The sequence below is a fragment of the Ylistrum balloti genome, unplaced genomic scaffold (genome assembly GCF_031769215.1).
Source record: "Ylistrum balloti isolate Yb309-2 unplaced genomic scaffold, AGI_CSIRO_Ybal_v1 Utg369876, whole genome shotgun sequence".
NCBI lineage: Eukaryota > Metazoa > Mollusca > Bivalvia > Pectinida > Pectinidae > Ylistrum > Ylistrum balloti.
The window spans coordinates 257,262-270,955 of record NW_026782016.1 but is presented as its reverse complement, the minus strand read 5'-3'; the positions used below and the strand labels follow the sequence as shown (position 1 = coordinate 270,955).

Here is a 13,694-nt window from a genome sequence, read left to right as displayed (position 1 = left end):
ACAAACATACAGAGCTGTGAAATGGTAAAGAAAGTCCTTAGGTTTGTTTAACCAGCGTATGAACAATCGTGAAATTCTGATTCAGTTTACCTCAAACTAGAGAAGCAGTTGCTGTTGAAGCCATAGAGCAATGATTGATACTGTTAGCATGAAAGTTCATATTCGGAAAAAGTGAGGATCAAAGTTTTTTGTGGAAAATGGTGGTTTATAACATTCAAACTTAATTAAATGTATAAATTAATTATTTATTCAATAATTAAATGTGTGTTATCTTCTACAAGAAGGAATGCCAATCATTAATACAACATTTCATCACTCACTTTAATAACAATAATTTGACTGTAACACCTTCTAATTTCTAAAATCCAGCAAATAAACTAGCAATATTAAATATTTCTAAATGTACCTTTCCACATCATAATTTTTCAAAATATTTTTAATCCCTCAGTGAAGTTCTAATGAGTGCACATTTCTTCAGTAATTCAAAATCAATTTAAAGAATCAGATCAATTTGGTTTATCTTCAGGTTCTATTTAATGTTAGATTTGAAGGTGCATTGTTTGGTTCAAATCATACATATTAATTTCCTGTAAAACCTTGTTCTGACCTATGTTTAATATCATTGATGAAAACCTAGGAAAAGCCATACATCGGCACAATCAAAATTTTGACAAAAACTGTTTAATGAAACTTATGTTTCCACAGTTATTTATCCATAGAACATGTTTTATACAATATTTAACATTTAATAAAATTATGTATATGCATATTCATCAGATTAAAAAAAAGAAGCAAAGACAATGTATTCTAAAACACATTGTTGAGATTTTCTTTTTTCTTTTTTTTTTTCTTTAAAGAATTTGATCAGCAAAATTATAAATTGTGTGCAATGGAAATGTTTTTCATGAAATGGAAAAATTATATACCTCCGACCTACCAATCCTTGAGCAAATGGCCATGCTGAATCTAGCAGACAAAGGGAGATTAATCTTAACACAAACTATAACTTACCAGGTCGCCATCAGATTCTGGAGTGGTTGGAGAAAGCTGAGCAGTAGGAGTTGTGTCCCTTGAGCTGTCTGTGGAATATGTTTGGTGGTCATCAGATTTCTGTCTCTTCAGTGTCCCATCTCTTGAAGGAGGCAGGGTAGGTGAACCTGGAACTGAACCACTTTTTGTTGAATCTGTCTTTGGGCTAGTTGTGGAGTTGACCTTGGAACTACCTGACGTGTCAGGCAAAGTGATTGCGTAGTTTTTGAGTAGCCATGATCTTGACCTCATCCTGTCTGGAGGAGGGGGGCTAGGTTTAAGTGTAAGTGTTTGGGGAACCAGACAGGGGATATCCAGCCCTTTTTCATATTGATATGCACAATACTTCTTGTGCATTTGATCTAAAAGAGTTTTTTGTTGGAGGCTTTGCGACCCGAATTTCACATTGCAATTTTCATCAGTAGTAGCGTCATTTTGAAGCATGGACTGCATTATCGGGGCATAGTACTGTTTCCACTTTTTTCGTGACACTCCATCCCATGTTTTAGACATGTCTTTATCCATGAATTTTGATTTTTTGTTTACTTCTGAATATTCAGTGTCGTTGGCATACATCTCCAATTCTTTCCTGGCTATATCACGTTGCTTGTTTCTGCTGCTGGAAGGTTTACGTCTTAACAACACAGGGCTGGTAGCATTAACAACAACTTGCATTTCAGGAGATTCGTCATGAATCATATATCCTAGCTGTGATTTTGGTTGGAAATTTTCGGGAAAGTTGGATGGCTTAGGGACAGGTGACTTGACAGGGGAGATAACTGATAATGAAGTAGCAGGTTCCATTGTTGGTAATTTTGGTTTTGGTGTAAAATGGCTGACATGTTTGGTTTTATCGTGAACTGAAGTTTGGTTGACAGTTGCATGACTTGAGGGAATAACAGGAACATGATTTGAAGAAGAAACTTTTGTCACATGAGTGAATGGTGTGACAGTCACATGATTTATCGACATACCAGTCACATGATTTGTTGGTGTTACGTTATCATCAGCAACATGACTGGCTGGGACACTAGTCACATGACTTTGTGAAATTGTGGTCATGTTTTTCACTGGCATATGCTTAGGAACAGCAGCGATATGATTAGCTGGTAGAGCGCTCACATTACATGCTGGTGCAACTTGTACCTTACTGGAATCAAAGAAGATTTCTGTCGTGGCAGTATTGGACACCTCCTTCTGCTGGAGTCTCTCAAGTCGTTTTGCTCGAGTCTTTGGCCTTTCTAGTGAATCAGTAGTATTGGTGCCTATGCTGATTTGTTGACTCTGTGACAGATTTCCTGCATGCTTAGGACTCGAAGGGTTGCTACCATCATCAAATGACGTCTGCACAGCTGTTGTTGATAGCGTTTGCTTCTGGACTTTGAACACTGGTGTTGGGTCATCTATATCAGTGACTAATAGACCCCCAGGAGAGGAACTTGTAGATCCGTGCAAGTAACTGTCCCTGAACACATAATTCCCTCCTTTGTATGAGGTATTCTGATGGTCATCTACTGCTACAGAACTATTCAACTTCTGTTTTTTTGACGGTGAAAAGTTTGGCAGTGTTTTCGATCGTCTGAGTATTCGGTGTTGATTCAAAGTGAGGCTAATAATTTGCTCTGTACGATCAACCGAAGGAAAGGAAGTTGGGGTGCTACATCTACCGATATCCCCTTCAGTCTGGTCTGAAGAAGAAGTATGAGACGGTGATTGGCTCACTTCTTCGACATGAATTTCATCGTAAATTTTTCTGTCAATATGACTGTCACTCTTACAAAAGTCCCGACCATCTGATGGTATGATGTTGGTGTAATCAGCGAGATGAGAGGTGTCATTCACATTTTTTCCAGAAGCATCAACATCAGGAGAACACAATTCAGGAATACTAGAATCCTCCTCGACAGGCGACAATACGCTGTCCGCAATAAATCCTGGTCGTGTCTTACTGTAGTCTACTAACGCAGTGTTTGGTATTTGTCTAATGTCTTGAATGGTTACGCTATCCTTTACTTCATCTCGGTGTCTTACAACGGGTAAATCTACCGATTCGACTCGGAATTCATCACCAACCGGAATATTCATAAGGGTTTTATCCAACAGAGAATCATCTAAATCCTCATCAGGGTTGTTATTTTCCAGACCTAGTGGACACACGGGGTCCACAGTAGAACACACAGGGTCCAGAGTAGAACACACAGGGTCCAAAGACGAGCTAGTATTCTGCTGACTAAGTGAATATACACGATCTACAGTAGAACTGTTCTGTATATTGAGCGAACACGAAACATCAGTAGTAGGGTCACTAATCTGTTGTTCAGGTAAACATACAGAATCCACAATTGAGTTGCTATTCTGAAGACGAGGTAAACACTCAGAATCCTCTGTGGAATTTCTATTCTCTAGAGCAGACAAGCATACAGAGTCCAGAGTAGAATTGTTATTTTCTGGACCAGAAGAACACATAGAATTTATATTAGAATTGTTATATTCTGGACCAGTAAAACACCCTGAATCTACAATAGAATTGTTATTCTCTAAACAAGGAGAATGCACAGAATCTCCAGTAGAGTTGTTACACTGAAGACTAGGCGAATACACAGGGTCCACAGTAGAATGTTCTACTGATGCTTTACAATCTGGTGGTTTGGAATCATTACCAATAGAATCCTCTATTGCAGTACATGGTTGTGATATCAAACAAACTGATTCTTCAAGAGGTTTCACTATATTTGAAGTTAAATCATTTTTTATTTTAGAAAAGTCACTGAATTCTTCTTTGCTTGTTTCTGTAATACATGAAGTTGACTTTGAGGAAGTTTCTGTTGATTTCTTGTTTGGAATATTTTCATCTATTACAGTAATTTCACTTTCACATTTCTGAGTAAATTTCTCTTCTGAAAGAACATTGACATCTTCAGAGAGATTTTGATCTTCTTGAGAATTTGCAGTTGATTTTTTATTGTGTAAGTCGACTCCAGTTTGACATTCATTTGCACTTTGTGACCTCAGCCGTTCAACACATGGCGACTTTTCATCAAATTCAGAGGTCTCTAAGGAAACTGCATCAGAACTGACATCACTTAGTAATGACACTGAATCTTCCAAGTTACACTTTGCTACAGGCTCAGAATCTTCTTCTAACGATGAAGAATCATTTGAAGCATCATTCCATTCCCCGAGAATGACCTTTAACTTTTCTGAGTCGGTTTTTGTATCCCCATTTTGTTGTTTCCTGTCAGCCTCTGGGACCCGTATTTCCTCGGCAATGGCTGCAGTTAATTCCTGAAAAGAAAAAATAAAGTTTTAATGTAATCCCACTGATACCTTTCCGTATTGTGTAATCTCTTATCATGCTAAACATGATCGCTCTAATGATAGTAAAAAGAAACAAGACCCTGAACCCTTAAAACATTCACAATCTTTTAATTTGATCAGTGAGTTTGAGTGTTACAATCATTTAAAAAAAATCTATAGCAACTAAGCTGAAATATACACACATTGTCTGAAGATTGGTTTCAATTTTTTGGGTACTGTTCAAGATTTTACACTGAAGTTTGGTACATAAACCATTTGAAGAGGTATTACTGCCTAAATCTAGAATCAACATAATTTACTTTTTTTTTACTGTGGGGTTTTGCATAATAAAAGATACAATGATTATAGATAATTTAATTAATAGGTTGAATATTCTGGTGAAAAAATTACCAAGTCAATTTACGATTTCTATGTTATTCAGTGACTAGGCTGGTGTCCAACTATTGTGCATAAAAAGTGTGATCTATTGCATCATTACATGATGATAAAATAACATCACATAAATACTGAATCGTTAAGATTTTAACTCTGTTAAAAATATGTATGTCTTGACCAGCTAAAGTGGTCAGTCCAGCTAACTAGTCTTAACCACACTTTAGCTATAGCTCTCAGTGCAAAGTTAGCCAGTCTTAACCTGACCTATCTAAACTTTTTACCAAATCTATCCAGTCTTAACCAGACACTTGCTTTATATTCCATCCAAGCTAACCAGTCTTAACCAGACCCTAGCTACAGCTCTAACCCAAGCTAATCTGTCTTCATATGACCCTACATGTAACAAAGCTCACATCGGAGTTAACCAGTATTTAACAAGATCCTATTTTAGTTCATAGCCAGGTTAACCAGTCTTTAAACTAGATCCTAGTTATAGCTCCCATCTAAGCTAACCAGTATCGATCAGATCTAAACTATGCTATCATTCAAGCTGAACAATTTGATCCACATTCTATAGTGTCTCACAGTAAGACTAACCTGTCTTTCATGCTAACTAGACTTTACCTATAGTTCTCACTCAGGTTTCATACCAGTCTACTAAATGGGTTCTAAAGTAGACTAGACTGAATACAATTTCACTCCAATTAACCAACACAATCATACTGGCAACCTTGTTAATTACGAGTGCCAATTAGGTCTTAATGCACAGACATACAGAGATTGACAAAAATGTGGACTTTCCAAGGCTAAGTCAGCTGTTTTCAAACACTAAATTCTTGCAAAGTTGCAGGTATAAGTTGCTAGAAAAAATTCTAATGATTTTCTGTAATTAATATCCACATAAATCACATTTTAAGACAATATCAAGTAAATTTTTGTACTTTCCAGAGTAAAACTATTTCCCAATATACATTTCAAACACTAATTATGACTTAGACAGGTTGGTGGCTTTTATGTGCCATGTACAATATGAAACTGATATTGATCTGATCTCATATCAGAATATTCAACCTACAGCAAATCACATAAATGTTTCCTTTACAACGGATTAGTGATTTTAATAACCTGATACTGTCCAAATTGAAAAAAAAAAACTTTTAGAAAGTAATCAGTACATCAAAAGAATCTGAACAGCAAGACTCAGAAATAACAAATGATCGATAACAGAATTATTCCTGTCTAAGTAGCCATTATCATATTATCTAAACAAAAAAACCTCTGTCCTTCCATAGTTCTTTTCTTTCATTTTTACAGGGTTTAACATCCTTGCAACAACCATGATCATAATGAGGATGGATGTTAAGATGATCACCAAGGGTCGAAAACCAAGCACAGAAAGAAAGATCAGACAGTAAAGAAAAGAAAAAATCTGAGTTGCGATGGGACAGATCTATTTTGTCTGTTAGATGTCTTCTCTTTAGAAGTCCATGACAAAAACCCCTAATTCTGTAAGGGCCTTACTTTCAGTCACCTTCTATGATCATGCAGTAGAATACAACAGACAGTTATCTTGGGCTCTCAAAGTCTCCTTTACAGAATACAGAGAATCCAACCCTGACCTGCAGGAGGTGTCCTACAATCATCTGCCTCTTACAACATGAAGTGAGATACAGTTAAGACATTCGTTTCCAGTGATTTCCTGCATGAGTTAATTTCTAAAATTCTTGAAGAGCATACCTAAAGAGATTACTTCCCTTTACCTATATTTTAAAGCACAAGAAACTATTTTCATTACATTTTTTTTCTTTTCATAATCATGAATTTCATTTCAACATATTTCGGGAGTGCTGTTCAATTACACACATATTCATAAAATGTCAAATCTGACTCTGAGATAGCTAGGTAGTCATGTTGGACAAATAGAGCCTCCATTCCAAAGCAAATTATTGTTAAACAATTTCTATAAATTGTCACAGTGACCTAAAGCTTAAGACAACAGAATTGAAGCCTGGAACACCCAGTATGTATGCTTGATCTCTCTGTACATATGATCTGGATCATCTTTGATTGAAATCCCAAAAGAACTGATGTTATAATCAAGTGATGACAGAACAGGATGAGAAAAAAATGAAAACATCAAAACGACAGTGTTATAAAATTTGTACTGATCAGTTCCTATTTATGCTTATGAGGTGTGGAGAAGGTTAAAATAAACTTTTATAGGTCAACTCCAGCATACAATTCAGTGAATTTTCAAATGTGGAACAGCAGTTTGATTTAAATATCAAAATGAAATAAGATATTCCAGAAACTTATCATAAATGGCATATGTTGAATATCTTTATAACAGAATAATGTTTATTTTGTTAAATAGCTTTTCGGCATTACATATACTGATGCAGTATTAAATGCACATTACTGACATTAAATAGACAACTCAATACAATAAATCAGGTGACAGCTGTTCCTGAAATATGTATTGTCTAATGATTTTATAGCATTAATTGAAACATGAAGTTCTCATATACACACATTATATTTGTATGTATATCTAATAATATGCAGAATATCTGGTATTAGACGAGAAGTTCCATGCAGCTGTCAACCAAGTGCACCTTCTGCATATTATGTACAACTGGCAAGTGTCAACCAAGTGCGCCCTCTGTCTGAAAGTGTACATTACCTGGACAACAGCCAAGTGGAACAGATCATATAAATAAATGTTGGAAGTTTAATTGCACATGCAACATATCTATCATCTGATTGTACTTGTAAAATACTAATGTACACTGCATTCTGGAAATGGAATGTATTTTCTTTCAGCACCTTTTCAACTCTAATAGGATTTTGATCAGAATATATCCGCATTTATCATATCACCACATGCACTTAAGGGAATCAAGTCAAATCTATCATGTTTTCTATACGAAGAATCTAGAAGCTTTTAGACTATAACATTACTTGTATGAACTGAGAACAAAAATGAACTGATATCTTGTTGATATGTTCTGTGCATACATAAAAAATACTAGAAAGTATAGACGATATGAAATCATAATTATCTTATCTTCAAATTTCTTTAAAAAAATTTAAGAAATAAATAAAAAACTTTAATGACTCCAGAAGTGTTCTTAATGATTTCTTCAAATTATTTAATACTTAGAAGTTTATTTCTTACAACTATATTAATCAGAATAACTTTGTTTTAAGAAAATTGCATTTTTTTTTAACATCCAATGATATTAGAAACATGCACTTATTGCATATATTCATGATAACACAAAAGCATAAGATCTAAACATTAATATTGAATAAAAAAATGTGTAGGAAATTTAAGGCTCACACTCCGTCAAGTCATTTATACTTCACATGCTTTTACTACTGAATTGTGTTGCTGGGATTCATATTTTTTATCAATCAGTCCTGGATATACTTTCACATGTGTCGTGTATGCGTGTTCATACCTCTTAAAATTAATTCTTTAAATCCGCAACTGATGTGCCGCAAACATAAAAAACCTTGAACACCTGTATAATCATATTTCATGTTATACAATTGTTCTTACTATGATCTTATATATTTGGAGTTGTTATGATGTACTGGTAAAATTCAATTTCACTAACTCACAATAATTCGATATGGATTTTCCCCTTATCTGGTTTTATCCAAACAGGTTTATTTGCTGAAGTTTCTTATAACGATATATAGTGTTAAGTTAAAGAAGAATATTTCACTTTCAATAAAGAGTATCACGATAAAGATTGATCATATGAGAAGAATGTGCCTTCTACACCACTGTTTACATATTCGACACCGTCAGTCAAATAACACTCTGACGTCACATGTACCTTGTGACCGGTCATTTCAATAAATTTCTCACTCAAACATATTTGAACAGTGCCATATCGGTGGTAGTGCTATTTGGACTATGATGTAACAGCTTCAAGGGAAACACAAATTGTGGCCAAAAGCTATTAATGAGCACCAGTCTTGTGCCACAAGTAATTAACTGACTGTATAAACACGACAGACAGGCTACAAATTAACCTATACACAAGAGTACACTAAACACAAAAATGAGGAAATTCTCTCATTGGAAGTATCATAAATGTTAATTAACTGTTCAGACTTGAATACAGAAATTCATAACACCCATCCCCAAACAAAAACAGAGAGAAAAACATTTCCAACACAATTTTGATCAACTGCAATTTGAAAAAGAGTATATCTACTCATCAGTTTCCACACATTATCAACATTCTTCAGGCAGAACTGTTCTATTAAATTCAAAACAATTCCAAAAATGTTTCATGCTTTTAAATGGATCAGCTGCCAGACAAAATAATATCCACATTCAGACTGAGATTCTGTGGCTGTTTAGAACCTGTGTACATACCAGAAAATATGCACATACTGCACAGGAACCACTCCTTCCTATAGTCTCATTCATAGACCAAGAAGGTGCAGTACTTTCCAAGTTGGCTCCAGAATAATTTTCTGCAGATGATCAAACTCACATTTCCTGGTTAAACTATATACAAGACTGTCCCCAGAACTTACAAAACAATTTCGGATTTCTTTTCAAGTAAAATTCACTTCAATTTAGGTTTCGTTTCCAGACAAATGACAATTAAACAAATCCTGAAGTTCAAGTCATAACTGAAATCAAGCAGCGATGATTTTTTTTTTATCCTTTTGTACATAATTCCCTAGAGAAAAATTCTAATTTTTGTTTCTACTCAGATAAAACGGGCTATACAAAATGTACATTTCCATGTATTCAGTTCTTATTGTGGAAAAATGAAATTATTTGTCATTTTATTAACCTGCATCCCATGAAAACAAATTAACACCACAGCTAGGTTCTCATCAAATTGTGGCAAAATGTTGTCTAAAGAAACATGTACCACTATCATCTAACATATCTATGTATCAATTTTAGGCTTGGTCTCTTTGTAAATCTGTTGATTACCTCAATGAACATGATACTGGAGGTGCACCTCATGCTATCCAGAGAAACTGTAGTAAAGCATCTTGTCCAAGCTAGGAAAACCAGAACAACAAAGGATTGACCTGTGATATTAGATTCTCAAGAAACACAAAACACTCATGGGAGGGATTGAATATATATCCCAGATCTTAATCTGAGGGTGCCTTAGACTAAAACTCTACTGAATGAGGTATCAAATCCCTAGCTCAAAAGGTAAACACAAGAAATAAGAAGATTTCAGAATTCAAAAGATTTGAACATATATGGTGCTATCTATAATGGAACACGAGATATGGTAAGACAAGGTTTATACAGAAGAGCTACAGAACACCTGTAACAGCAGAAAACATTTGAGTCCAGTGAAATCAGATTTTTTCTTATTCATTTCTAATTGCTTTTCTGATGCTCCAAGGAGCAGCACAATTTAATGAATGTTCATATCCTATTGCCTTGGTGATATTCATAACAAGTATTGTGACAATTTATGCATGCAATTGTGACCAAGAGTTAAGGCTGTTGAGGATTGACAGCATTTAACTGTGAAACAGTTTGAAAGGATCATTAATTAAACCTTCCTCCATACAATTTTGATTCCCTTGTACACTAATATTAATAACCAAAGTGATATTTCACTAAACCAGGAGAAATTGCAGCTTTTTAGAGGCTAAGATTCATCAACACGACAAAAGCACAAGCAAAGGGTATTCTAAATGTATTATCAAAATTTGTTTCTGAAATCTGATAAGATTAGTGCATCCAAGTACATAAAACAGTTAGAGTGGTTGCTCAGTGTGGTAGTGAACTGTCTTCAATGTTCTTAAAATTTCTACTTCCTAATTTTACACATAATTATGCATCAGCTATTTATACAGAAGAAATATACACTATAGGATGAAAAACTCATCCAATTTCTGTATATCATCAATATTGTATTGTAGCCATGGAAACTGACCCATGGATGGTATCAAGGGAATAAATTGATAGTCTGGTGGTAAGGTAACTGAACAAGACAGATTTGCTGTAGACATTTTCACTGACACAATGACGTTTGATTTCCATTTACCATATATATATGACTTCTGAAAGAGCAAAATCCAGACAAAACCGCAAACATTCTATCACATTTACCTTATATGGCAATAAACAGAAGCTACCATGGCAACTCCGAATTTATTGCGCAATGTGTCTACTAGTAATAAGAAGGTGCCCTCAAGTGAATGGGCATCTTAATTACAGTGCTAAAGTTACAGCACTGGCCTTTACATCTTCAGCCTTACCAATACCAGTATACTGTATCACATTGACAAACCCAAGTCTATAAAGAATCAAGCTGAGTATGAGGGCACCATCATCTATTTTTACTCTTGGTGTCCACCTTCTTAGCGCTAATTAAGGTTTATGACAAGGAAACGTAATTTTTTACCACATTTTAAAAGATTCAATCGCTATATTTAGGCCTTCAAGACCAAATGTATTGTTCATTTTAAAGTATTTGTTTGCTTGAGGAACATTGGGATTGGCATGTTGTTGCATTAACTACCAAATTAATTCATTAGTAGAAATGTAAGGAAATCCACTGATAATGGAGGCAATAAGGTACTGCTGTCATACTGAGAATGTTACTGTGAGTAACAAATGTTTCTTTATACATGTTTTGTACATGAAATCATTAAACTACTTTCTCCATACTTTTGTTTGTTGGTTAACGAACACCCTCTCCTCCAAACACATTCATTGAAATTATAGTGATTGTCAATTAACTTAATATTCAATACATGTCACATAATTAATAATATCAGCCCAATGAAGCAAATTAAATGTAAAAAGCTGAGTCTACATTTTTTTTTTAATTCATCAATAAGGATTAAACAGTCCCTTCAATGCAATTCAAACAAATACCCTGAAACAATGTTATTTATGTGTGTGAATGATATTGTCAATGTTTTGTCTGTATTTTCCCATGTATAAAGCATTCGTAAAGCATATTTTTTCTGTATCGTCCATTACTCTAATTGACATTAATGAGCGTGCTCATCAGTTCTGAACTTCCTGTCAGGAAACTGCCTCACCATGCTTTTCAGTGACAATGAGAGTGATATCCAATGGGATCATATTGTATTGATTTGGTGTCTAGCTCTCAACACCTCAAATATGATCATGTAATATATTTCATTTTGTAAATGGATAAAAACTTGTGTGTGACTTTGGGGAGTTTGAACAGTCTGGTAAAACAGTATTTTATCTTTTATGTGAAAAGCTCATATGTTATAAAGCCCAATGCTTTGAATAAAACTGATTTCCCTCCATGTTGGACCATACAGTTAGGAACAAAAAATCTGCTTATGGAGAGAATTTATATATTCCCTTTAGAAGATCCCATCAACATTCATTCTATCTGTCTAAAATATTTGATACTAAAGAACATTCAATATTGATTATCTGAATTATATATCTAACTCTGCCTGATAACACATTTCATCCTTCTAGTTCTTACAGCTCAATATGACAGCATATTGAAATCAGCAACCACATTAACTGTGAATAATGAAACAAACTAATATCAAGCGCTATGATTACATCACCATTAATATTTTAACAGCAGTCTCCAGTATTTATTAATTGAAAATATCTCATTACAATTTTTCCATTTTGACCCGCTTTTTTTTCCATCAGTTTTTCTTTTTTTTTATATGGTCTTCATCTGACCTTTTCCTTTCTTAAATTTTCAACTTTTATGCACAATTCTGGTCACTTTTGAAGTATTTTTTAAAATCATAATTCTTATAGACTTCATTGACTTATTTTTCCATCAAAACTGCTTTCCAAAAAAATGTGTAAATCAAAGGTCTTTATGATTGGCACCTTAACTGTCAGAGTATATATAGTTACAGAACTGACTGAACAAGATTGATAGTAAAAAGGATATACATAGGACAAGATTTTAAGCTTGTTCCAGTCCAGGGGAGGTAAAATCTGACAGAAATTCGAATGATTTCAAACAGTGATTTACAGCTGATTTGTTTGTACAGATGGGAGATACCATCTAAGACAGGAAACCTGGAGATATAGAGTTATGTATACGTCAGAATCTAGTCATTTTGACGTCCATTCTATGGCAATCTCCACAAGGGTTTGTTGGATAAAGGATATAAAGAGATCAAAATTTGAATTCTGTATTTGAAAAGGACGAGGAAAGGTGTAAATTTGAGACTGGTATTTAACTGATGGTGATCCCAGACAAGAGTATAATCAATACTCAAATGAAAAGTATCAACCCTCTGGATTATAGCCCTTTGATTTTGAATCTACAGGTAGAGGGCACCCTCTACAAGTCATTGAGGGAAGAGATAGCAGTTCAAATGCAGAGGTCAAGGGCAACAATGCAGAGCTTTTGATTACGCTGAGAACTGATTACATAGCCTTTACTACCCTTTGATTACAAACAACTTGGAGAGCATGACTCAGCAGGAGACAACAAACTTTAAATATCCCCCAGTTCCATGAAATTTTAATTATAAGATAATTTCAGGGTTGACAATAAAACACTTACAATAGCCAATTACAGTATTTATCCTGTAAATAAAACCATTTCTATATAAAGACATAGATGCTCCTTGCTCCTCTGCAAACCAGAATCTGACCAGTTGTGGAATTAGTTACATACGATACATTGGGGGTAAATATGAAAAAAAATCAATTCATAGAAAGGGGAAGTAAAGAAAGTATGCCAAGAAGACTATCTGTCTACAATTGTTTCCTTGAACACAAAAGTCAGGGAGAGACTAAAATAAGGCTATTTACAGATAATTTTACTGAACAGTGATCAACATAGGTGCTTTTTACAACCTGGCATGGGCTTGTTGCAGGATTAATATGGTACAGGGTTGACAGTTTGTGGCAGAATAATTTTCATGGTAGAATTAAAAGATTTAATCATGATGAAAGTGGTTTCGCCCTATCATACATATGTTGTTTAGATTTA

At 34.5% G+C, this 13,694-nt stretch overlaps 1 protein-coding gene across 1 annotated transcript in view; it reads right to left on the bottom strand.

Moving 5' to 3' along the window:
- Positions 1-13,694, bottom strand: part of LOC132546194 (uncharacterized) — a 115,129-nt gene that overhangs the window by 77,395 nt on the left and 24,040 nt on the right. Inside the window, exon 3 of the mRNA XM_060209905.1 lies at positions 1,012-4,314. Within this exon, the coding sequence (XP_060065888.1) occupies positions 1,012-4,314 (3,303 nt within the window). The remainder of the gene's footprint in view (positions 1-1,011; positions 4,315-13,694) is intronic.